The sequence below is a fragment of the Lolium rigidum genome, chromosome 3 (assembly GCF_022539505.1).
Source record: "Lolium rigidum isolate FL_2022 chromosome 3, APGP_CSIRO_Lrig_0.1, whole genome shotgun sequence".
Taxonomy (NCBI): Eukaryota; Viridiplantae; Streptophyta; class Magnoliopsida; order Poales; family Poaceae; genus Lolium; species Lolium rigidum.
The window spans coordinates 63,900,865-63,927,584 of record NC_061510.1 but is presented as its reverse complement, the minus strand read 5'-3'; the positions used below and the strand labels follow the sequence as shown (position 1 = coordinate 63,927,584).

The 26,720-nt window shown below is 54.6% G+C and overlaps 1 protein-coding gene across 1 annotated transcript; it reads right to left on the bottom strand.

Moving 5' to 3' along the window:
• Positions 1-1,306: 1,306 nt before the first annotated feature.
• On the bottom strand, positions 1,307-6,482 carry LOC124694934. The gene is made up of 4 exons (XM_047227853.1): positions 6,318-6,482; positions 6,054-6,210; positions 1,474-1,568; positions 1,307-1,324 (listed from the first exon to the last, which is right to left on the bottom strand). The coding sequence occupies exons 1-4, from the start codon at positions 6,480-6,482 to the stop codon at positions 1,307-1,309; spliced, it is 435 nt and encodes a 144-aa protein (XP_047083809.1).
• Between the last annotated feature and the right edge of the window lie 20,238 nt (positions 6,483-26,720).

The following is a 26,720-nucleotide window of genomic DNA, read 5'->3' as shown; positions in this document are numbered from 1 at the left end:
TCTAACATCTTGTCGAACCGCAACCTCTCCTATTCCGTGGCACGGTCTCTTCTTGCATCGGAAATGGCCCGACGAAGATCATCATCAACGGGATCATCTCGCTGCTCGTTCTTCACCTCCTTCTTCTTCATTGCCGTCCATTGCGGTATCATCGCATTCGAGAGAACATAGATCGGTACCGGTCATCGTTATCTTCTTCTTCATCGCCGTCTTCCATCATAACCCCTTCTTCTCCGTGCTTGGTCCAAACATTATAGCTGGACATGAATCCAAACCGAAGCAGGTGGCTCTTAATGTCTCTTGAGCAAGAGTAATCCTTCTCATTCTTACATTTCAGACATGGACAGCACATAAACCTTGCTTCGACTTGTTGGCCTCGGCCACAAGCAGGAAAGAATTCACACCCTCTCTGAAAGCGGGAGCACATTGGTTACCGTACATCCATGGATGACTCATCTACATCGTAAGTACAATTATGTATCAGATGCAATCACCTTGCTAAAATTAGTATTGTACGGACTATGTATATATATACGAGAAAATAGTTGCTAACCGTTTACGATCACAAAGAGGAGAAATCTTATCAAATATAATCAAGTGGCATCCCTCACAAGCATTTCATCAAACACCTCTTGTGCACATGTAGAAAAAATGAGCTAGCATACACCTCCACCTTTCACCACCAAGGAAAAAAAATGTAGGGAGGTGGGAGGGGGCTGGCTGCGCGTCTATATATAGGCATGGACCTTTTGTCGCGGGCCGTATTACGACCCGCGACAAAAGGGGTGCCGGCAGGAAGCGCCAGCCCTCAGACCCCTTTTGTCGCGGGTCGTGATACGGCCCGCGACAAAAGGGCGCGACAAAAGGCCCTGCCCGCTCCACATGGTTTCGTGGCGACGTGGCTAGGCCATTTGTCGCGGGTGCAGGCGCGCCAGCGACAAAAGGCTCCCACGAAAGCCCTGTTTTCCACTAGTGCGAGTCCCCTGTGCGTCGTAAACGGATCATGGGTCATAAAAGCCACGTTATTTGGTGGCCTGCAGAGTTTTTTCTGTCCCGTAGAGATTTGGGTTCTGCCTAGGTTGATTTTCAGGCCTTGTAGCAGCCCAGAACGGCGCCCTTGTTGTTCGATTGCAACCCAGAAACTGCTTCTGCTTACCTCTTACCTTCGGTGGTGAGGTTACTAGCGATCAACAGCACAAGCAAGAACACAATTCACAGTTCAGACAAACTTAGCACTGATAATAGTTCAAACACGGTCATAGTTCATGACACACGACGGTCATAGTTCACGATACACCATAGACGATCATAGTTCAACAGACGACTGAAACAGCAAGTACACACAGACTAGGAGTTTCAGACATGACTTTGAAAGACGACACACCTGGTCGCGTCGCCATTGTAACGGCACATGGTCATCACCTCAGTGCAGGTCTAGTCGAAGATGACCACATTGTACTGGAAGGTGGACACCTTCTTGAAGACGAGGAACTGGCCTATCTGCAGCTGATGAGCGACGGTGAAGGCCGTCCACCCCTGGTCGATGTATGCGTCATCGCCTTCTCTCACTGTAGGCACCCTCCAGTAGAAGCCAGTGTTGATGGTGATGATTATATTGGATCACACGGCAGCTCAAGGGACTGCCTTCAAACTAAGTCTAGTGTGCAAGATATCACACACCCACGACTAAGTTTGAGGGAAGCACATTGCCTTCCAGTGTGCCATTGTTCAATCATTGGCCAATGCACTAGACAAACCAAAACGAGGTCTCATATATGTAGGATCACACGGCAGGCAAATGGACTGACCGCAAACTAAGTCTAGTGTGCAAGTAATATGGCACACGCGACTAAGTTTGAGGGCAGCACATTTCCTTTCAGTGTGCCATTGTTCAATCATTGGCCAATGCACTAGACAAACCAAAACGAGGCCTCATATTTGTAGGATCACACGGCAGGCAAAGGGATTGTCCTCAAACTAAGTCTAGTGTGCAAGTAATATGGCACACACGACTAAGTTTGAGGGCAGCACCCTGCCTTCCATTGCGCCATAGTTAAACCATTGGACATTGAACAACTGAAGAAGTACAAACATGGAAAGCAAGGTAGCATAGGTCTCATACAATGAGCACATATGGAGGAGATGTTTGATCTGAACCAATGGCATGGTGATGTTCGGTAGCCATCAAGTCGCGGATCCTCGCGGACTTCTTCGTCGGCCGGGCTGAGATGCGCACTTGCCGCCCGTGCCGGATTCCACGCATTGGAAGATGCACTTCGACGGCTCGAAGATACGCAACGGCTTGGGAGCCGGCATCGTCATCACCTCTCCCAAGGGGGACCGGCATGGACTACGTCCCGCAGATCCACTTCGCCGCATCCAACAATGTGGCGGAATATGAAAGCGCTCATTCATGGGCTGAAGCCGGCCAAGGAGATTGGCGTGCGTCGCATACTGCGCTTCGGCGACTCCGACTTGGTCATACGGCAAGCATCTGGCGACTGGGACGCGAAGGACGCCAACATGGCCTCATACCGCTTCCATGTCCAGCAGCTATCCGGCTTCTTCGACGGCTGCGAATTCCACCATGTGCCACGAGCAAACAACGAGGCGGCTGATGCCTTATCCAAGATTGGCTCAACCCGGCAAGCCATCCCGCCGGGTGTCGCCTTGGCGGTTCTCAAGAAGCCGTCCATCATACCGTCACCGGACTCGGATTCAATATTCGTGCCGGGCTGACCCGGGGCTGCTCGGCCCAACCCGGGGCTTCATCGCCTTAGTCGGGGGCTAACAAGCCAAACCCGCCGGCTAGCATGCCGAACCCGGGGACTTCTCAGTCCAACCCGGGGGCTTCATCGCCAAACTCGGGGGCTAGCAAGCCGAACCCGCCGGCTAGCAAGCCGGACCCGGCGACCATGCGATCCGAATCCGGAAGCTCCCACGCGAGGAGGCCCCGTTGGTCAGCGTATTCGAGATAAGATGCGTACCTTCATGGGCACAAGAATTCCTCTCCTACCTCACCGACGGTGTGCTGCCCGATGATAGAGTCCAGGCCGGGCAGATTGAGAGAAGGGCCAAGGCCTACACCATCATCAACCACCGGTCTGTACAAACGCAGCGTAAGTGGGGTGTTCCGACGGTGCGTCGAGCCGGCTGAAGGGATTGAACTCCTACGGGAAATCCATCAAGGAGAGTGCGGACATCACGCCTCATCCAGAGCCATAGTGGCCAAAGCCTTCCGGCACGGCTTTTATCGGCCGATTGCGCTCGGAGACGCGAAGATTTGGTGAAGAAGTGCAACGGCTGTCGGCCGCTTCGCAAAGCAAAGACACCAGCCGGCTTCCGCCTTGAAAACCATCCCCATCACATGGCCATTTGCCGTATGGGGCTTGGATATGGTAGGCCCATTCGAACAGCGCGAGCGGCATGACACACCTCTTGGTGATGATTGACAAATTCACCAAGTGGATCGAAGCCAAGCCAATCAAGAAACCGGACGGGTCCACAGCCGTCACATTCCTCAAGGAAATCATTGTGAGATTCGGCTACCCCCACACCATCATCACCGACAACGGCACCAACTTCTCCCAAGGCATCTTCTCCCGCTATTGCGGGAAATGGGGATCCGGATGGCCCTATCTTCCGTGGCACACCCGAGTCCAACGGACAAGTGGAAAAGGCTAACGGCTTGGTCCTAGCCGGCATCCGGCCCCGGCCGGTGGAGCCGCTCGAGCGAGCAGCCGCTCTGTCGGAATGAAGAACTGCCCAATGTGCTTTGTGGAGCCTGCGCACAACGACAAACCGCTCAGTCGGCTTCACACCATTTTTCCTCGTATACGGGGCCGAAGCCGTCTTGCCGGCTGATATCGAGCATGACGCGCCAAGGATCAAGCTCTACACGAAGCCGAAGCCAAAGAAGCTCGCGAAGATGGAGTTGACCCGGTCGAAGAGGCCCGCCGCTGGGCTGAGTCTAGATCTACTATCTACCAGCAAAGCCTCCGACGCTATCACGGTCCGGAAGGTCCAGCCCTTAGCATTCCGAGAAGGAGACCTAGTGCTCCGGCTGATCCAGAGGACAGCCGGACAGCATAAACTATCATCCCCATGGGAGGGTCCCTTCATCGTGAGCAAGGCGGTAGGCAATGATTCCTACTATCTCATAGATGCCCAAGAGGCTAAGAAAAACAAGCCGGACAAGGCTGACGAGGAGACTAAACGTCCCTGGAATGTCAGGTTACTCCGCCCATTTTACACATGAGAGCAGGAATGTAAGTATACCTTGTATCCCCTTTGGGAGTTATGAAAAAGCTTGCGCCAAGAGCGCTGTTTCCAACAAGTTTTTCGCGTACTTTACCTTGTTTCGCCAATTGGCTTGAACCCTCTCACGCGGCCGGCTCAGTAACGTGATCCGGTTTCCGACAGCCGGCTTCCGATCCAGCTACAGACCGCAACCCGGCTATCCGGCCGGCGGGGAGTAAGGCCTAGGGAGCCGGCACGCGAAAACCGACTAAGGGAAAGAGTAAAAGCGAGTTGACTTGCAACTTTTCATAAAAGTGCCGGATTGCCGAATTCAGCTCGTTCGGACCGAAATACCGTCGGCCTCACCCGGCGGCCCGCTCTTGATCCGGCGACGGATCGCAAGTCCGGACGTATGACCGGCAAGGGCACAGCCAAAGAGTGGGGTGGATGGGAAAAGCGAACGAGTCGAAAGAAAGCAACTCGGTACACAATTGATTAACAAACACATTAAAGTGTGACATAATTAAAAGGCGATAATATTGTCTTACATCCGCACCCGGCATCCCGGGATTTAATAAACTGTCTTGGCAAAAGAACAACCGAAAAGCGGGAAATCTAAGCCGGAGGGGCATCGAGCGGAGCCGGCTGCCGGGTCGTCCTCGGGCACGTCTTCCGCCTCCTCATCATCCATGTATTCTTCATCGGATGGAGGAGGGTTCGAGTCCGCGACGAAGAGGGCCTTGTCGACGAAGCCGGCGATGGTGCTGGCTCGAGCAAGGCGGGCGGCCTTGAGCTCAGCCGGGAGCTTGTCCTCCACGCCGGCTCGCCGGAACTCAAGCTGCCCCAGGTCCACCTCGTTGTACCAGGAGAGGACGAAGGACAGCGCCATGTCGGCACCGGCGCGCGTGGCCGACTCCTTCCAGTCGAGGAAGCGGTCCGGCGCCCGCTCCATCGCGGAGATGAGGCCGGAGATATCTTGCGGCGCCGCCTCTTCAGGCCACAGCATGGGCACCAGCTCTTCAGCCGCCTTCCGGAGCTCCCAGCCGAGCTTGGTGACGGGCTCGATGCGGGCAGCCATGGACGCCATGTGGTCCTCCATGGAGAAGTACTCCGAGCTGCCCTCGCCGGTCTCCCGCCTCCTCGGAGTCGCGCGCGACGCCAACGGCTGCCAAGCCGCCTCCTCGCGTCTCCGGGAAGGCCGCTGCAAAAGAAGAAGCAAGTCGAGAAACCATCAAAGCCGAAATAAGCTGAAAAATGCAAATTTTCGAAGTCCTAAGCCAAAAGGAAAAGCCTGGCGGCAGCCGGCAAGAACCGACTGTCCCCAGCCCAAAGATGAGGATAACGAAGAAATCAGAAGTTTCTGCTGTCGGCTGCCAACAAAAGCCGGCAGTCGACAGCCGAAAGCCGGCAAAGGGAAAGGAACATAAAGATGTACTCACCCGCCAAGCCGCGATCAAGCGCGCTAAAATCGTCGGTCCAACGTTTGGCGGTGGCCGTCAGCTCTGTGGACTTGGCGGTGACCTCCTCCTGCAGCGCAAGCCGCTGCTTCTCCACCTCCGTCGGCCGCCGGCTCAGATCGTCCACCTTCGCCTTCTCCGCCGTCCCGAGGGAGTTGAGCTCGGTGAGATGGTTCCCGCTCCGGCGAGGCGCGGCCGCGTCGGCTCTCGCTCGGCCCGGCCTTGAGCTTGCTGCGGCGGATCGGCCCGCTTCCTCGCTCTCGGCGCACCGCGCGCGAGCGGCTCGGAGATCCGACTCCAGGCTGCGGGACTTTGGCGGCTTCGGCTGCGGGGCGGCCGGAAGAAATATCAGCCAACCAAGATTAAAAAGAAAATAAGACATCAAGTCGAAAGAAGCGTAGAGCTCACCCTTGACGACCTCCAGCTCACGAGCCAAGGCGGCCCGCTCGATCTTGGCCCGGTGGTAGCTGGTCACCACCTGGTTGTACAAGAGGGTGCGCCGCTCCTCAACCGTCTGAAAGAATCAGTTGTTTAGACGAAACCTGAGCCGGCTTCAGGCAGCCGACCCACGTCTCGGAGGGCTACCAGGACAAGAAAATCGCAGAAGAAAAGAAAACACACCTTCTCAGCATCCTCCAGCGTCGCCAGCTGGGCAAGGGTCTCGGCGGCCTTGGTCTTGAGGCTGGCCCGATAGCCGGAGAAAAGCATCTTCATGGGCGCCGTGCCAGGCTGCCCCTCCCGGCTGAGTACCTCGCAGGAGTTCGCCTGATGCCATGCCCTCTCCATGGTTCCTGCCGAGCCGAAGCTGGAGTCGGAGGCGGACGCAGCACGGCCACCAGCCGGGCACCCTTGGCCACATGAAGGCCCTCGAGACGGGCCCGCTGCGCCCTCCGTCCTCACCAGCGCGCGCGAGTCGGTGCCCTCCGTGCGCGCCGGCTCGTCCCTCGCCGGCTCTCGCTCGGTCGGCTCGTCCCTCGTCGGGCCGCGGCGGCGGCGTCGCTCGGGCGCGGCGGATGGCCCGAGCCGGCCCGAGCTGTCTCCGGCGCCCGGGCGCCCCTCCGGACTCTCGTCCAACTCCACCACGGTGGGCCTGCTGCCGGCTCCGGCCGCGAGCGGCGCGGCCCTCGCCGGCGCCAGTCCTAGGAGCAGCCCCGCCGGCTCCGGCCCCGGCTGAAGGCGGCATGCCCCGCCCGGCCCCAGCGGCTGGGTCCAGAAGAGGCGTCCGGCGCGGGAACATGTCGTCCAGCGTCGGCTGCCGCGTTGGCTCGACCCGCGTGCCGCGATCTGGCGCGGAGGCCAGCGGCACGGCAAAGGAAGAAGCCCCTCGTCGCAGCGGCGGCGGCGTAGGTGCGCGCGAGGAAGGCTGCGGCGTCTGCTCCCCTCCTCTGGCGCGGAAGCGGCGACACAACGCGCGGAGCTTGCCGGGAGCCGCCGCCCTGGGCAAACTTGATAGGGGCCCTAGCCGGATAAACAGAAAGATAATAAGCATAAAAGTAAGGAAAGAAAAGGAATCAAACAAGAAAAAGAGAGAGAGAACTCACCCGGCCTGCTCCGGGACCTTCTTCGGCTGCTGCCGGCGCTGCTTCTTCGCCTTCGCCTCCCAGGCGGCGGTGGAGCCGGCTCGCTTCGTGCCCTTGGGCGCCGAAGTCGCCGTGGTGCTTGGCGGCCTCGTACGCAGAGGCACGGCGGGGATTGGCCCCGTGCCGGACGTCGCCGGCTCCTCCTCCTCCTCCTGGTGCTCTGGTGAAGGGGGCGGATTGTGCTCCCCCTGGCCGCCTAGATCAGGCGCCTGCGGCAGATCGTCGTCGCCGGCATGGTCGCCGGCTTGGTCAGCCGGATCGACGAGATCCGGCGTCCACCTCTTCGTCGCCCGGGTCGCCGTCCTCGGCGTTCGGCGCTCAAAAGCCTAGAAAGACAGAAAAACATGAGCATAGCCGGAAGTCGGCGGAAGAAAAGGAAGTCGGCCTCGCAGCCGCAAGCCGGAAAATGGCAAAGACACGAAGCTTACCCGCGCCGGTGGATGGTTCTCGTCGCAGGGCACCAGCCCGTAGCTCCAGTCCTCCGCCGGGTTCGCCTTGGTGATGTGGTTCACCCGGCTGGCCACACGGGCCTTGGTGAGCGGCACCTTGGACGTCCGGTTCGGATCGAACCGGCCGGACATGTGCCCGATCTTGTGGGTGCGCATCCGGAGCGGCAGCACCCGGCGCTCGGCGATGGTGCGAGAAGATCTTCGGCGGTCAGCCCGCCGCCGTGGCTATCGCCGGGAGATCCCGAGCAGGTTCACCTCGGTGTTCTGGTCCGTCGAGCGGGCGTTGTGGCTCCGGTTGATCCGGCCGGCCGGAGGAGCCGGATTGAACTCCGGCGAGGTTGATCCGGTCGACGAGCTCCCCCTCGTTGCGCACGTAGAAGAATGACATTTGCCGAGTTCTTCACCGAGTCGACGGTGGGGATCTTGGGGAAAGGCGTACCGAGCCGGGTGTAGATCGAGGCGGCGCCGCGGGCTCGCGAGCGGCCGTCGTTGGTCCGCGCCTTCAAGAAGAAGAGCCGGCTCCGAGAAGTCGATGTCGGGCCACAAGCCGGCGTAAGCCTCCATGAACGCTACGAAGCAGCTCGGGGAGGACGCACGCGTTGGCCGGCAGGTGGTGCGGCTGAAGGCCGAAGTGGTCGAGGAATTGCCGGAAGAACGGCGAAGCCGGCAGACCCAGCCCGCGGTCGAGGTGCGCGCCGAAGACGACGCGCTCGCCGTTCCTCGGCTCGGGCTCCGTCTCCTCGCCGGGCACCCGCGTGATGACCAACTGCGGGACTCGCCGGAGGCGTACCAGGCGCTCGATGTCGTCCTCCCGCATGTAGGAGCCCCTCCACGATCCACCGGGGACGCCATTGACGAGGTCGAGGAAGAAGATGACCGGGGAGAGGCTGAACGGCGAGGAAGAACCTTGCGATCGCGGCGGCGACAGCGGCGGGCCGAGGACGCTCCGTCGAGATGCGCGGCCCCGTGGCGCCGGATTGGCGGGGTGGCGGCGGCGGATCGGGTGGAGGTTCGCCCGCCGGAGTTCGCCGGCGGAAGATGTTCGCCGGAGCAGCGCGCGAGCTCGAGCGCGCAGAGGATAGCGATGGGAGCAAGAGTGCGAGGAAGAAGAAATGGCAAGTGGCCGCCTCGAGGCGCCCCCGCGGCATTTATAGCCACCCGACGCGGGCGGTTGGCCTCCAAGTGGCGGTCGTGGGCCGTAACTCCTCCCACGTCGCCGGATTTACTGCGCCGTCACTGCGCCGTAACTCCTCCCACGTCCACGACGGTTACCGAAAACGGCCACACCACGTCGCCCACTACCGCACCGGATCCGGAGGAACATTGATGTGACCAAACGAACCGACCGCCAGGCCAAGCGTCAGACCAGTCAAGTCGGGCGCAGGGCCCGAGGCGGCGGAGACTCCGGCGCGCCGCAAGCCGGAGCCGGACCGAAAGTTCCACCCGAGCCAAAATTCGTCAGCAAGGCGGAGGCGCCATCAGATCTTGCGAGAAAGCAAAAAGCTGCACAAGTGTAAAAGCGGCCGGCTAGAAGCAGCCGGCGAGGAACGAGCCGGATGAGGGCGCAGCCGGCTGAATGGAAATTCTCGGTCGGCCCCTCCAAGTGCCGTCAAATATACCCGAGAAGCCGGGAAAACCTGCCTAGGTCCTTACGGGCGCGAGGACCTTGCCGGCTTCGGGGGCTAATGTCGGGGAAGACCCCGGATAGGGCAATGGACGCGGAGCAGCCGGCTGGCCGCTGGCCGGCCTCGCGGCAAAGGCCGGGCCGAGGAGCAGCCGGCCGGCGCCGTGGCCGGCTGGTCCGAAGCCGGCCGGCTCTAGGTCCTAGTCGGCACGGCTACGGCCACCAATGCTCGTGGCTGGGCCGGCTTCTACAAGCCATATCCAGCCGGGGTTTGTACCTCGGACCGACTCGAGGCCGGCGAGTCTTGCCTTGGAAGGAACCGGGTTGGTGATCCGGGTTCCTAAAGTCCACGCTGACTCCATCTTCCGTAAGCGCGGGCACCGTGGAGCAATAGTGTCGCGCGATGGACAGGCCGTCGGGGCTTACGACGATCCGTACGGCTACGGTGGGCGACGGCGACGGGGACACCTCCTCCATACCGCCGACCGTGGCGGCCGGATGGGACAGGCCACGATGCCTCAACCACTCCCGACGTCACCGCCTCGGGGAAGGAGCGGAAGCCGAGCCGGCCCGGCCCGGCCGGTAAACTATAGGGTCTTATATGTAAAGTGCCGGTGCCTATATAAGCCGCACTACCCCCTCTCGTGCGGGGATCGATCATTTTATTGCTTTCACCTACCTACGAGCTGCCTCGTGAGAGAGACCATCGTCTTCCTTAGCCTCTCGGGGCCAGCTCGGACACGGCTCTAGGAGCACCACCGTACTCGTGTGATCATCATATACACTCATAGCAGGAGTAGAGGTTTTACCTCCACCGGAGGGCCTCGAACCTGGGTACGTCGCCGTGTCGCTCGTGCCCATACCCGCTTCCGGATACCGCCGTGAGATCCCTCAGGAACCACTTCGATTAGCCACCCTATGGCATATGCCGTGACGACACCACGACACATGCCATAGGTTCTGATCAATCATCTCCTCACACTATGATTACCGGTTACAATCATCGGCCTAGTTCAATCAGAAACTACACAATCTAAAAAAAACTACCGCGACTCATTCCGCACAGCAATCTCAACATGCTAAACCCCAGCATAAAAAAACCCTTCCCCTCTTTGCATGCACAGTAAGATCTGCCAGTTTCAGCAATCCGAAGCCCGATCTAGGAAGGATCTACCGTAATCCGATACTAGAGTCACAGATCTAACCAAATCGAGACCGTGAAAAGCAAGAACTGGACAACAACATCAAGAAATTGGGACGAACACCTTGCAAACGTCATCCGACCGCTATCCTAACGGAAACCCTAGCAGATCTAATGTGCATGTCATCGGAAATGCCCGAGAATGGCATGTTATGCCAAAACGAGTACGAAGGTGAGAAGGAGAGGTTGTTACCGCCATTGTTCTGGCCGAGGACGAGCTCGAGGTCGCGGGCGAAGTCAAGATGCCGATGAAGACTGCAGAGCAGATTGCGGCCGATTTCGCGGTGCTGCTCGCCGGTGTCTCCTCCTCCCGTACCGGTGCTCCTCCGTGCGGCGCTGCGGCAGATTGGTCGGCGGGAGGGGAACCGCCGGGTGATGTGACAGTTTGGGGGAGGTCGCGAGTGAGAGGAAGGAGAGGGAGCGGTGAGCCTAATTATGGCTTGTGTTCCTGAAGGGACGCGGCGTTTCCGCCTCCCTTCTCCACACGTGCAGGCTTCTGGCCGCAACGGGCCTGGCCCTGGAGAAACTGCCATTCCGTGCGTTCCTCCAGGGCCTGTCCCGGGGGTGCTTTAAAACCCGGTTCATGCAAGAACGCAGTGGGCTGCAGGCATCCAAACGGGCCGAAAATTGCTGACCCGATGCGAGCCAAGGGGGATGCAGGCAACCAAATGCACACATGGAATCTCCAACACGGCGACCCATCCCGCGCCCGCACGTCCGGATGGGTCCAACCGGACAAATCCACGGCCCAACGTGGCCACGCACCGCAAATACGGATGGCCGCGACGTCCGGAACGACGCAAACCCGGCCCAAATCTGGGCTAGGTATGCGTGGCCGTGGATGGCACGCGGCATCCGGTCGCGTCCGCCTGCTCGCCTGCTCGGCTCCCTTGGGCCCAGTTGTCGGTGGGAGCGGGCGCCATATTAAATGTGGACTGGGAGGGATCTGTCCCTGTCCAGTCCACTCCCCACTCCACTCCAGTCGACGGTTCCGCACGCACGCGCAACCGCCACCATGGCCTCGAAGAGAAGGTTTGCTCCCGGCCTCAACGACGGCGAGGCCAGCAGCAGCCGCCGTCCTCGGCCGGCACTGCGGGCCGGAGGAAACCACGGCGGTCTCCACATCGGAGAGGCCGCCCACGTTGGCACGGCATTGGCGCAACCCGCGCCGCTGCTGCTGCCGAAGCCGGAGGAGGGAGAAGACCCCGACATGTGCGCCGCTCTGGTGCTGTCCACGGTGCAGGAGACGAAGTGGCCGCATCTCGCGGTGGCCATTCACACCTCCGCGATCGAGGAGGAGGCCCGGCAGACGGTCGAGGACGCCGAGGCCTAGGCCTTGCTCGAGCAGGTCCACCGGGAGGAGGCAGCGGCGCGGCGGAGCGAGGAGGCCACGCTCCACCGTGAGGAGGAGATGTGGCAGGAGGCTAGGCGCCTCGCGGAGGAGGAGAGGCGCCAGAAGGCCAGGCGCCTCGCCTGGCAGGAGAGGGAGCAACGCTTCGGGCTGCTGCGGCGGAGCAGCGGGCGGCTCCAGACCCGCACTCCGCCTAGGAGGAGGCCCTGTGGTCGTCGTGGCCGGAGTCCCCGGGGCGGTCGAGCCACAATAGTGCCACGCCGCCCGCGGACGTCGTCGACGCTGACGGCGACGAGGCCCACATGGACTAGGCGGCGCACCGGCGGCCACCGCGTCCTCCTCAAACCCTAATAGAGGGTTTTTTGTTTTTGTTTTTAAAGCCCATATAGAGGGCTTCTTTTGGTAGTTAAATTTGCCAAAAATAGGGCTTATGTACAAATTTGGCCAAAATAGGGCATATGCTTTATGAAATTTCGTTTAGGTTTACATTTTTGCTTTGTTTTCAATTTTCTTCAGATTTGCGTTGCGTCCGCGGGTTGGGAGTAGCGTGCGACCCAAACGGACACGCGGATGCGGGCCGTTGTCCGGGTGTCAGCGCGGCCACCCAAACAACCCAAAACGGACGGCCCAACGCGTCTGTTTGGGTCGCCGCATTGAAGATGCCCTTACGAGAGCATCTCTAATCGCCCCCCGCAAATGCCTCCTATAGATTTTTGGGGGGCACCTGCGGTTAAAATCGTGTCCAGTCGCGATCCCAATTTTTTTCGCGCAGGCGCGACCCAACTTTTCATCCCTCCAGACCGAACCCAGTAGAAAGAGAGGCTAGTGGAAGCGTTGGATGGCTGAAAAATCGCCACGAACTAGCCCTGGCAGCGAGATGTGCCTACATCTTCCCGCTACTTCCCCTGATTCCCACCGCTTCCCGCCTACATCTTCCCGCCCTTTCCACCGTTGCATGCCATTGTCGCTGCTATATGTAGGCGGGAATTGGTGGAAGGGCCACATCTCATACCCTAGTTCTACAGATTTCTCTCTCACACATCTCATCCATGGCGTCCGGTGATCTTGCCCACACCCACGAGGAGGTGGAGGCGCTCAGCGCCTCCAACTACCCCTGCCCGTCAGGGTTCCTATGCCCCCTCGGGCTGGCGCCTAAGCACCGGAGGCGTACCGGACTCCCCCGGCCCCCAAGGTGAAGCTCGGCGTGCGGCCATCACCCACCACTACTACGTCGAGCTCACCCCCGAGCAACGCATGGATCCCCGCTGGGATCCCGACAACGCCGCCACTTGGGACGCCATGTTCGCCAATCGCCATGAGATGAAGCTCGCCAGGTACGAGTGGGACGGGCCACCTCCCGTGGACAACAACGAGGCCGGCCAACGTCTAAGGTGGGGCAGCTGGACCCTCGAGGGTGTGATGAACCACATCTTCGCGGGCGAATACCCCTTCCTGTGATACCCTCACTTCCAGCCGCCAAAGAAGGCGGCAACGAGCGCGGCGACTTCATCATCCGGGCGCCCCCCCCCCCCAACAATTGGAGGGGTCGGAGGAGAGACCGGAGTGGAAGGCGCCGCCGGAGTACGCCATGGTCGCCAACGACTTTAGGCGCCCCGGTGACCCGAAGGAGTTCCCGGGCCAACGCCTGGCCTGTTGGAGATATGCCCAAGAGGCAATAATAAATTAGTTATTGTTATATCTTAGTGTTCATGATAAATGTTTATATCCCATGCTATAATTGTATTAACCGAAACATTGATACATGTGTGTTATGTAAACAACAAGGAGTCCCTAGTAAGCCTCTTGTATAACTAGCTTGTTGATTAATGGATGATCATGGTTTCGTGATCATGAACATTGGATGTTATTAATAACAAGGTTATGTCATTAGGTGAATGATATAATGGACACACACCCAAATAAGCATAGCATAAGATCAAGTCATTAAGTTCAATTTGCTATAAGCTTTCGATACATAGTTGCCTAAGTCCTTCGACCATGAGATCATGTAAATCACTTACACCGGAAGGGTACTTTGATTACATCAAACGCCATTGCGTAAATGGGTGGTTATAAAGATGGGATTAAGTATTTGGAAAGTATGAGTTGAGGCATATGGATCAATAGTGGGATTTGTCCATCCTGATGACGGATAGATATACTCTGGGCCCTCTCGGTGGAATGTCGTCTGATTAGCTTTCAAGCATATGATTGGATCATAAGAGATGACATACCACGGTACGAGTAAAGAGTACTTGTCAGTAACGAGGTTGAACAAGGTATGGAGATACCAATGATCGAACCTCGGACAAGTAAAATATCGCGTGACAAAGGGAATCGGCATCGTATGTAAATGGTTCAATCGATCACTAAGTCATCGTTGAATATGTGGGAGCCATTATGGATCTCCAGTATCCCGCTATTGGTTATTGCTCGGAGAGGAGTCTCGACCATGTCTACATAGTTCACGAACCGTAGGGTGACGCGCTTAAGGTTCGATGTCGCATAAGTAGATTTGGAATATGAGATGGAGTCCGAAGTTTTTGTTCGGAGTCTCGGATGGGATCCAAGACATCACGAGGAGGTCCGGAATGATCCGGAGAATAAGATTCATATAAGGGAAGTCATTTTCCGGGGTTCGGGAAAAAGTCCGGTGTTTTGACCGGAGCTTCTAAAAGGTTCTAGAGGGTCACCAGTGGGCCCACCACCCCGGGAGAGGCCACGCAGGCGCCACATGGCATGGTGGGGCCTGCCCACTATGACATGTGGGCCCAGGCCGGCCTACCCCTTGGAGATAAGATCTATCTCTTAATTTAAATGGTTTAAATCTAGAGATAAGATCTATCTCTAAAATAAAGTGTTTAAACGAAGAGATAAGGGGAAGGCTTGAGGGGGAAGAAAAGTCTCCCCCCATGGCCGGCCAAAAGGGATAGGTGGGGCCCAGGGGGAACCCTAGGCCGACCCCTCCCCCTATATAAAGAGGGGAGGGGGTGGCCGGCCACCACACCATCCAGAAAACCCTGGCCGCCCCCCTCTCTTCCTCCTCCATATGCTGCGCAGGCTTAGGCGAAGCCCTGCAGCAATTCTTTTCCATCACCACCACCACGCCGTCGTGCTGCTGGGATTCCATGGAGATCTACTACACCTCCGCTGCCCGCTGGAACGGGGAGAGGAAGGGGCTTCATCGACACTGTACGCGCGACCGAGTACGGAAGTGCTGCCGGATTGCAGCACTGTGGATGATCGTCTACACCAACAACGAGATCTAATCTCGTAGGCTTTGGAAATCTTCGAGGGTTAGTCTCACATAAATCTCGTTGCTCCGATCTTGTAGATTAGATCTTGGGTGTTCCATAGATTAGATCTTGGATTTATTCGTCTTGCGGTAGGAAATTTTTTGTTTTCTATGCTGCGAACCCCATCATGGCCATCCGCACCTCCTTGGAGCCACCAATGCCATCGCCGGTGGAGGCTGGCCGGTCCTGGTGGGAGAAGGAGGAGCAGGCCCTACTGTGTATGCCGTGGCGACGACGGCCAAGGTTGTAGCCGATGCGGCCATCTATTCCCACCGCATGCGCCGCCACAGCCTCTGCGGATGCAACCACCGCCGCCGCCTCGTAGGTTCGAGCCGCGCTCGGTGAGCAACGACGACGGCTCCTCCGATGATAACGACGACGAGTTCGACGACTTCGAGTACATGTACTATAGGCCTAGATATGAATATAACTAATCTTTTATTTGTAATGGAATAGTAATAATTTTATTTAAAATGTACATCATTTGTATGGAAGTCACGGCTGTGGGCCGACCAACCCCCATTTTGTGTTTACCGCTGGAGCCCCCATATGGGCCAAAAATCGGCACCACCAAATCCCACATGGGGGACGAGTGATCTTCACGTCGTTACTAGCACTTTGCAATAAACTGAACCGACCTATGTATACCTGTTTTTACAAAACATACATTTTTTTTCGATAAAGGAAATATATTAATATCGAGAGATACCAATTACACCCAGCCTCTGCAACAACGCCCCACCCTAGTGGTAGTACGGATGCACACAACCAAAAAAGAGAAAAGAAAACTAAGAAACAAAAGTCCCGCTACAGTATTGTAGGCCTAGTAACAACAATACATCCACCACCAATACAACACCTGAAATACAGACTCTTCAAAAGCGACGCCTCCAAGAAGGAAACAGTGCACCAACACCGTCGTCGTCCGACCAAAGATCTTAGGTTTTCACCCTGAAGATAGTCCCCCTCTCAAAATAATGCCTCCAACAAGGTCATTGCCAGGCACAACCAGTTAAGGCCAGACCTTGGATTTTCACCCTGAAAGGTAGGACTCTGAACTTCACATGTGTTGCCGCCCCCGCTTTTATACCACTGCTGCGAAGCCCGGAACACCAAGCCAGTCCCTCAACAGCGCGGAGACTTGAACCTCCATTAGCTAGTCCTCCGATCCGGCCTTCATGATATTCTCTTCTTCTAACGACTTCACCATGGACCAAAATGTCACTTGATGTCAACACAGAATAGAGCTTCGCGTCGCTCCCTCCATAACCAAACGGCTGGAATGAAACATTGGGTGCGCACGATCGAATACCACCCGATCCAGCAAAACTCCAGGCAAAATGCACTGTCCCATTTACCGGCGGCGCCTTCCGGAACTCAACAGTCTGGCCAGATCAAGAAGAACAGACCTCAGGAAAGTCTCCATCTTTGCGCAAGAGAAACCCTAGGACCACCACCTTCAAAGTGCGAAACAGACGAACAAGCCCCCACGCCGCCATCTGCTAGCCAGCGAAAACAAAGGAGGAATCGGAGTACGCACCATCCGAGACACACGCGGCCCAGATCTCAGATCGGGCCTGCCACGCCAAGCGGTCTTGGACGCCGGTACCACACCATCCACGCCTCGCAAGGTCGCTGCCCCCTTCTCGCGCCGTCAGCTGAACCGACGACGGGTCTATGCGGGAACTAGACCCGCAGCCACCAGCATACATAAGACCTTGTTGTTATAATACTATAAAAATTATCCTTTTTTTCGCGAAACTTGAACGAAGACACATATATATGTTGCGGAGATGTACATGTATGACTTTCTGTCAAAATCTTCCAAGCTTCAAAATATGTTTTTTTAATATAGGGAGCATATGCACCTGGTAGCCGAATTAAGTTTCTGAATTATCTATATCTATCATGTTAAATATATACAATATTAAGATATAATGTTTCTATTGGTGTTGATTTGATATTCTAGGCGTCGATATTCTTTGTATAAATATGGTCAAATTTTATACGGTTTATTTTGCAAAAATCCACACTATATTTCGGCATGGACGAAGTACTAGAGTTTTTATGGGTATTACCGTATTAGTAGGTATGGTCTTCACATAAATTGGGTGAAACCCCTACCTTCACCCAATCCTCTAAAATCCCCCACAAAACCTCAATCCTCTAGGTTGGATTAGTGTATTAGGTATTGAGAAAAGAGAAAAATATACTACCGTACTCCATCCCTTTAAGTTCACTCGGATTTAGTACATGTATTAAACCTGAGTAAATTAAAAGGGATCAGAGAGAATCGAGATCTGGATAGATCTAAATTTAGATAAATCTAAGACATGGAGGAAGTAGGATTTTGGGAAAAGTTAAGATAAGTAGAGCTAATCTAGCCTAATGCTCTAGGACCAAACATAATTTGAAAAATAAATGGAGATTTAGAATTTGGTGTAGATTATTTCCACTAACTCCAGAAAATCGTTAGTACTAACGGAATGAACCGGATCCCGGAGGGTAATGATCAATTTGATAATCCAGCTGTCTCACTGATCGATTTCATCAACCATTTCTTCCCCTATCTCAGTTCTGTCCACCACATTCTAACAAAGATACTTCTTGCTTTGGCCTTCAAACCACACACTCCCTAATTTTGTCCACCACATTCCTCGCCGTGTTCTCTTCCATGGTTTGCAGGCCTTAGGGATCAATGTTTGCAAATTCTACCTCCTATTTAACAATCGTGTCTCTCTCAGTGACCCGCATACTGCTATCAACTAACACTGTCCTAGAGGGAAATAATTTGATACACAATTCGAAGGTGTGTCGCGAAACATCATCTCCCCTGTTTTTGGCGGCCAGTGTGAGCTAGCGGAAGCGAACAAGGTGAAAAATCAAACTAAAATTAAGGTGCAGAGATGCAGGAAATACCAATTGCAAGTTCCCTTTCGCGGCTCCATCTTGTTCCTCTCTTTCAGCACACCCGACCTCGGCAATCTAGGGTTCAAATGAGAACATTTAGATCTTATCTGAGAAGGATGGGAAGGAAATTAGGGTTTCAAATACCACTCACCATCTTTGCCGTAGAATGAAAGCGCCGCCTCTGAGAATGTTTCGCTGCTGCCGAGAAGGAACGGTGAGCTCCGCCGCCGCCGGAGAAGCTACAGGTAGTGACGCACACGCTCGATCGGAAGCGGTCGGTTTGTCCCGGTCTGTCATCTGCTAATAAGTACAAACAATTTATCTTAACTTAAACTTGAACTAACCTAATCGTGCCGCTAACGATCATCGCTCTTCTTCCAATTCTCTGTAAATATGTCACACGGGAGCTATTACGTACCCCAATCCCTCTTATATTTGTGGGGATTTAAAATTTGACAGAGATTATTTCCACTAACTCCACAAAATCGTTAGTACTAACGGAAAGAACCGGATTCCGGAGGGTAATGACCAATTTGACAAAATATACATGATCGTAGACCCATGTCGACGGTATGAATGAGCGAGCTTGAGACAGGGCGGTATGCACCTGCATGCATGGGCCTTGGATCGGCAAATGAATCCAGAGGTGCCGCCGCCGCCAACAATAGAAGTGTCCTGACGCGCGCACAGTGACTGAACTGGGAGGATAAAATGCGCCGCTCTACCTAACTGCATGCATGGTCCCGAGTACAACGCCTCGTGCATCAACTTCAATTCGCCATGCCATGCCGCCGATCGCTTCGCTGATCAGGGGGGGCTACCGAGCTTAGCATGCATGCACGGTCGCGCGCGCGACACACGACGGCCGGGGCACGGGACACCTGCGCAGCTGTGCCGGAGCGGCTAGCCTGCTCAAAGCTGGGGACCAAACTGAAACTCGCAATGGGATGCAAAGTGTCAAGCCGCCGCGCGGACGACCTGAATCCAGTACCGTCAGTTCGCCTGTTCAACAGTAGCAGAAATAATTCGAGTGTCAGTTGTCTAGTGTGTTCCTTGTTCTATGTCCCCTGGCCGTGACCCATCCCATCCCATATATGCCACGACACTCGTACGGCGATCGATCGATCCAATTAAGCTAGCCGACCTCCCCTCGATCGTCTCTCGCAGGCTCGCAGCACGGCGCGTGCACTGCCATGTGCAAGCTGCTGGCTACGAGCTGCTGCTTGCTTCTTCACTGTTCTTTCTGCTGGATCGGTCGATCGATGAGGTGTTCTGTTCGTCGAACTGTACTACTGTATCACGCATTCGGGTATGGATTTGTCTGCAGACTACAGGAACATGACTCGACCAACGTCTGTCATGTCATGGCATTTTCCATTACTAGGGCATGTCAGCTTGACATGGGCTAGCCGACCATGCAACCGCCCCTCGCGCTTTCCAGGTGTCGCTCGGTCATCAGTTCGTTGCAGCAACAGAAACAACACAAACACGTTGTGCCGTCCACGAAGGAACTGACTGCTGTGCGGTTCAGCTTGCCTGTGTGTGGTATCTATGGATTGGCTGTGGGTGACATCGCCACGTTCGACCGACCATCGGGTGTGAAGACACTCCACGCTGCTCTGTTATGTTACTTCCCCAACACAAAAGAAAGCTGCCCCGATCCAAGCCATACAGCCTCAGCTCAAGTGCTGACGGAACCAATCGAAGCTACTTTGAAGTTTTGATCAGTTTATTCAGGTGTGGTTTCAAACTGCAAAGCAGGAGTGGTAGAAAAATCATCCTACGAACTGGGAGGCCAAGTTTCAGGAGCATCGATCTTCTGGTCTTTTTGTTTGAAACGGATATTCTAGTCTTACCGCATGATCAAGTCAATGATATGCTGTTTGGGAAGAATGCGTACTAGATTGCCGGGTGCTTTTCAGATTGAATGTTGACGTCAAGCTGATCAAATCTTTGAGTATGGACGCGGGTGAAGAAACACGCAGGGTGCAAGTTCAATGTGTGTCGATGCGTTTATTAGTCAAAAAGAAGTTTTTAGACCCAACAAGTGTGTCAACTCTGAAGTGAAAAGGGGCTTAGTATAGGTGATACGTGCCTCCTAGCTAGGTGCTGCAGTCTCCTCGGCTAAGATGTGGGTAACACTCAGTCTTTGGTTGCGCAAATCACGAGCTAAATTCAGAACGACGCGTGAAGAGTTTACTAGTGTCAATCTTCTGAATCCGCATTGCCAAATGGCAGATACCAGAATCTGGTGTTGTTTGAACGGAAAATTGTCTTCAAACATGCATTATTGCCCAACCATTCAAGACCCCAACGGAAAATATAAATGGAAAACAGACCGAGTTGAAAAATGCACAAGTTATTCACAATCAACATACAAAAAAAAAATGCAAAATCCAAACAAAAGCAGAGCCTGCAAGCTGGGCTTGTTCTTTTAGAATGCTACTGGGCTAGTGATATTGTACTAAAGATGGAACTCAACAAATAAAGCCCAGTAACTAAAGGATGGCGTGGGCCATAGATTCCTTTTTAGAATGCTACCGAGTTTGAGTCCAGCCCACACGGCCTGCTATGCACACCGACTACAAAAAGGAAAACGCTTGCCTTCCTCCGGGGGATCGTGCGCTTTCGTCCCCCGGCTCCTCCGTGTGACACGCGTCCACGTGCGTGGCGTGAGCGACCGCGCCCTTGCCTTATCCTCTCCTCATCGTCTTCCACCTCTAGATTTCTCTTTTCTTTATCTTTTCCTTTCCCGCCGCTCGCCCGCTGCTCCCTGCTTACTTCTTCCCGGCCGCCTCTAGCCACCGGTGCCCACCCAATCTCTTCCTTGCCCCATCTCCTCCTCAGGCCTGCTCCTCCCGGTACCGCGACGCGACTCCCGCTGCTCCTCACTTCGATTCGTTCTCCTGCAGATTGCGGCCACGGCTCACCTTGCCGGTACTACGAGGATGACGGCGCTCGTATAAGGAGGCAACTGCCACTGCTGCAAAGGTCAGGGCCGGCGGCCGGCGAAGCTGCAGAGAGGGGTAGCAGAAGCTACTTTTTGCTGCGATGGAACGGCGGGGCTGCTACCTGCGCGGGGACGAGGTGCTACCTTAGTGGCACGGGTTCGCTTCCGGCGCTGGCCAACCTTGCTGCCAGCGGCGGCCGTCGTTGCTACAAAGGGCGGGGCGGCGGGCGTCCTTGCTGCCAGGGGCGAACTGCCGGCAGCGGCCGTTGGCGGCCGGCGTTGCTACAAAGGGCGCGCGTCCTTTCCTGTCGGCGGCGGCCGGTGGTGCTACAAAGGGCGGTCGTCCTTGCTTCCAGGGGCGACCGTCGGCAGCCGGCGTTGCTACAAAGGGCGGGCGTCCTTGCTACAATTGAAGACCGGCGTTGCTACAATCGAAGACCGACGTTGCTACAAGGGCGGCCGCCGTTTCTACCATGGCATGGCCGCGTTGCTGCCAGCGGCCGCCGGTGTTGCTACCAAGGCATATCGGGGCTGCATCAGTGACATCACGTTGACCTCTCCGACGATGGCCGTGACAAATGGAGGAGCGAGGCCGCCGTACATGGATGGGGAGGCGGAGCGGTGAGGAGGTGTGCTGCACCGGCGACACCACGACAGGGGTTCTACGGCGACGATAGTTCGAGGTTCGCCAGCGGCGCCATTTTCGGGCCTCTCCGGTGAGGATTATCCGGGGCCACTACGGATGGACCATCGGCGACAGTGATGCCAGCGCGGGCGGCGGACAGCTGGAGTTTCGCGAGGATGACGCGATTACCTAGTGGGCCTTGTTTTGATTTTTTTTCCTGTGTGGGAACGGTTGACCAGGCTGGATGTGGTTTGGACGGTTCGATCGCTGGCATCGTGCGGCTGCCGACCCGGGGGATCGGACGATCTGATCCCCCGGGGGACGCTCAGCACGCCCCCTACAAAAAGCCTCTCCTGGTCCCGAGGGAGGCCCTATTGACCGCTTTAAGCGGGAGCGAGTGGAGCTCCGCTTAAAGAAACCTAACATGGGCCAGGCCCATTTATTCTGTCGGGTCTTTTCTCTTTCTATTCCTTTCGTGACAGTTTACGTAGAAAATTTGCTTAGCGTTTCTAAACAAAATTTAAAATCTATGCAAATTCTAAACCGAACAAATTCAAAATCGAACGATTTTAAAAACGAACAATTTTCAAAATTAAAAGATTTTAAATACCGAACAATTTTCAAAATCGAACAAATTTCAAATTTCAAAAAATCAAAACATTCAAATCTGAAAAGTTCCAAACTGAAAAATGTTCAGTAAAATAATTTCTAAAATTTCAAAAAAGGTCAAACATGAAAAAAGTTCAAACTCAAAAAATGTTCCAAAATAAAAATGTTCAAACATAAAAATTGTTCAAATTCCAAAAAAGTTCAAATAAAAAAAAACGTTCAAATTCAAAAAAGTTCGAAATTGTTCAAAAAAGGTCAAACCTGGAAAAAGTTCAAACTCAAAAAATGTTCCAAAATAAAAATGTTCAAACTTAAAAATTGTTCAAATTCCAAAAAAGTTCAAATTAAAAAAACGTTCAAATTCAAAAAAGTTCGAAATTGCAAAAGTTCATAAAAAAACCGATCGGCAAAACCAGAAACGAGAGGAAAGAAACCAGCAAAACCAGAGAAAAACCGAAAGAACAGAAAAAACTGAAGAAGAAAAAACAAAGAAAGACCCTGCCTTAGCTAATGGGCCGGCCCATCTCTACTACGCTATGAGCGGAGCACCCGCTCGCTCCCGCATTGAGCGGAGAATAGGGATCACCTGGTCCCGACCCGAAGTCCCGAACCACAAGGAGACCATGGAGACGGCGCCCGTCTCCCGCAAGCGCGACGCGATCCGCACGCAGGCGACGGCGACGGTGGCGGCGGCCTGCTCCTCCATCAAGCGCGCCCGCGTCCTCGGCGGCGTGGACCGGCTGGGCGACCTGCCGGACTGCCTCCTGCACGAAATCCTCTCCCTCCTCGGGTCCCGCCAGGCCGCGCGGACGAGCGCCCTCTCGCGGCGGTGGAGGCACCTATGGCGCGCCGTGCCCTGCCTCAACATCGACCAGCTCGAGTTCCTGCGCTCCGACGTCGTGGCGAACGACGCCTGGAAGGTTAACGAAAGCGAATGGGAGAGCTTCGAAGACATGGCCGACACCTTGCTATCCTCGTCGGCGCCGCTGGACGCGTTCCGCCTGCACCTGGTCGACCAATGCAGATCCACTACAGTCTCCAGGTGGGTCCGCCGCGGGCTCCGGCGGCGCCCGGCGGTGGTCGAGATCCACGATAACGGCTGGAAAATCCAGTGGCCAACGACATCGCTCCAGCTGGGCTCCGACACCTGCCGAGTGACCAAGCTCCGTCTGTTCGGGGTCTTACTGATGCCTGGCTTCGGTGACAACCTCGGCGACCAATTACCGGTACTTGAGGACCTGCACATCCACAACTGCAGGTGCGCCATTAAAACCATCGCCTCACCCACGCTCAAGAGCCTCGCTTTAATGGTCACCGACTCTTATTACATCTACAATTTCTTTCTTCCCGTCCTTGCGGTTCCTCGGCTCGCGTCTTTGCGCCTCGAGCTTATGTACGGCATGCACCATGCGTATCCTGTTACTACTGGTCCGGAGAACGAGGTGCTGGCGTCGCTGGTAATGGCGTCCATCTGTATAAAAGACATGGACGGCCAGGGACAGCTGTACGAGGAACTGGAGAACAATGTGATGGACAAACGGAAGCTTGGTTCCTTCAGATCCGTCTACAGCTTCATGGCCTGCCTCACCAATGCCATCATATTTGTCGGGGTTTCCGACGACGGTATGTAACCTACTCACTTCGCCCACAAAAAAGCATACATTTAGCTTTCGAGTAAATCAAAATTTAAATTTATTAAATTTGACCAACATTTTAGAGAAAATAGCAATATTTATTACACAAAATTAGTATGCACTATCTATCTTGAAATTTAGTTTTCATTATATAGTAATTTATAATTTTTAGATTAAAAGCTATAAAGCCCGACCTTAAATTAATAAACCCAACATAGCCGAAAGTTACAATGTGTTGAGACAATCTTTTACAAAGCAGATCAAAACAGTAAGCTAAACTAGAGAAAAAGATGAAAAAAGCTATCATTAAGATGAAATGTAGTTTTCATTATATCGGTAAAACTCGGAACATGAGACAAGCACCACCACAGATGAAAAAAGCAGACATCGAAGATGAACACATTAGAAAAAGATCAGAGCCTCCAACAAAGGTCGAGGACGAAAGGAGGGTGCCTAACACCCTAGTGTCGTGCGAAGGCCACTTGCCATGGCTACGGTCAGGACCTCGTGTCCGAAATCGGTGGTAGTGGCGCTGTCATACATACCCAGGACAAAGGTATAGGAGCAGGTCTAGTGGCAGCGCACGCGGAAGCTATTTGTAGCAGCGTGCCCCAAATATGCTTGCAGCCAATAGTTTAAGTGGTAGCGTGCTGATAGTGCACGCAACTGGTAAGTGGACTACTAGTCACGTGCCGGTAGGCCATGCGACTAGTATTGAATACCACTAGCGTATCAGTCATGGGTTCCACACGCGAGAGCGGTAGCCTATTCTATACTAGTACAAAACACGGAGCACCGCAATACTGACAATGGCATGGCATTGGACAGTGTCCCGCCGACCACGGTCGGCGAACATAGCACCGTGGTATGCGGTGCCTCCATGGACCGGAACAACCTCCATGACAATGAGCATGGATCACTAAGCCACCACTAAAACTCTCCAACTGCAAAAAGGCACCAACTTTGCCACAAAAGCACATATGTTGAAGACCCGAACACCGCAACTCCAAGGCGGTGCCTCCAAGAAGATCACGACACAACAACGCCGCGATCATCGGGTCCGGAAGTCCAGGGTTTTCACTAGGAGCATGGACGAGGGGAGGTGAGGTGGAGCCATAGCATCCCAAGGGCGTCGCCGACACAAGAGCCGAATAGTCGGCCTGAGCTTTCGCTCGGCCACACAATTCACCTACTCGTGTCGAGGAAAGTAGCTCCAGCCCCATCGTCAGGGCATGGGACACCATGATTGCAAAAGCGACTCCCATTGCCACCATCCTTAATGCCCACATGGCCAAGAAACACAACAAAAACAACCGCCACGTGGCTTGCCGGAAAGCCGCATGTGTGGTCGCCTTCTAGAGCCACCTCTCCGTTGTCAAAGTGGAACCAACCTTACACGCCTCCCACTGGAGGTAGGTCGCATACATGGAACCAGCCGCTTCAGCTGCCACGGTGACGCAACTCCACCACCATCCCGGATTCCATCATGGTAGAATGACCTCCGAAAGAATACGAGGAAACCTGATGTAGATCCGCGCAATCCAGGAACACTAGGAGCAAGAACGGTATGTGGACCCTCCATGACCTGCTGCTCACAAGGTGCCCGGAACATCGGCGACCCTCAGCTGCTGCCTTGTGCCACTAGATATGCCACACCGAAACGCCTGGCCACGGACACGAACTCCGCCACAACGACCCTTGCTAGGAGTGGAGGGCGCGGAGAGCTGCGGCCAAGGACCTCCAAACTGCAAAGACGATGAATCTCCAGCGAGAAGGCCTCCCCGTGCTGGGCGGAGACGCTCACACGAGAGAGGGAAACAGCGGGAGAGGCGGCGGGAGGGTGCCTCGCCGCTGCTGCGGGCCGGCCGAAAGCCACCGGGGACGGCGGCGGGGCTCAGAGGAAGGGGGCTTGGGGGTGGCGGCCTCGGGCACCGCAGGAGCGACAAGGTTTTTTCTCATATTTGGTCCGTGATTTAATGTCACATATGTTTCTATTTTTTGTAAAAAAATCATCAAATTTTGAAAGTTTGAGTTAGACAAAAGCTAAAGGTACATTTTTGTTTTTGAAATATGAAATTATGGGATCATTTGTTACTGTTTTGCTCATACAAAGGTAAAAAAGTATAGAACACCCATGGAGATATCGCATATCATGTTTAGAAAACTCCAAGAATCGAAATTACTAGTTGAATGCCCGTGCGTTGCCACAAAGACAGATAACATGTGCCGATATGTAGTTATTTCGAGATTGAACAAATTGCATATATGTTATGACGTTGATTCCATTGTACTCTTGTTCGTATGTCGCAGGCATTGCTGGATGAGAAACATCAAGAATTTCCGGTATTCCCTAACTTGAGAACCTTGATTCTCGACGGGTGTGACATTGGAATTGACTCGCAAGCGTTGCCGCGCATCTGGAACACCCCCAATCTCAAGAAGCTTGGATTGTACTTTTGCAAGGTAGGTTCTTACTAAATAGAGATAAATATGACTGTATTATTACTTCTATTTCTTTGGTACAGCTGATCTAACGTGCATCATGCCCTGTACAAAAAGTTCTTAGATCAACCAAGGAAGAAGCAAGAGAAGATTGGGGGAATCAATATATCTTCCAAACATCGTAGACGATGTAGGTCAATACTTCTTAACAAGAAACTGGAGTCACTAGAAATCAAGTACCACAGGAGTGATAAAGAGCACTTCAAGAAACTTTTCTCTCAAATTCCAAGTGGAGGGAAAAAGGAAATGTGGCTGACTGAGTGGCCACGAGTTAAGAAACTAGGTCAGGCAAC

Coding starts and splice junctions, on each gene's coding strand:
- LOC124694934 (XM_047227853.1), bottom strand. CDS start 6,482: ATGGAGAGGGCATGGCATCAGGCGAACTCCTGCGAGGTACTCAGCCGG. Junction 6,211..6,317: donor CGCTGGAGGATGCTGAGAAG/GTGTGTTTTCTT, acceptor TGATTCTTTCAG/ACGGTTGAGGAGCGGCGCAC. Junction 1,569..6,053: donor TTATTTTCTTTTTAATCTTG/GTTGGCTGATAT, acceptor GGGTGCCTACAG/TGAGAGAAGGCGATGACGCA.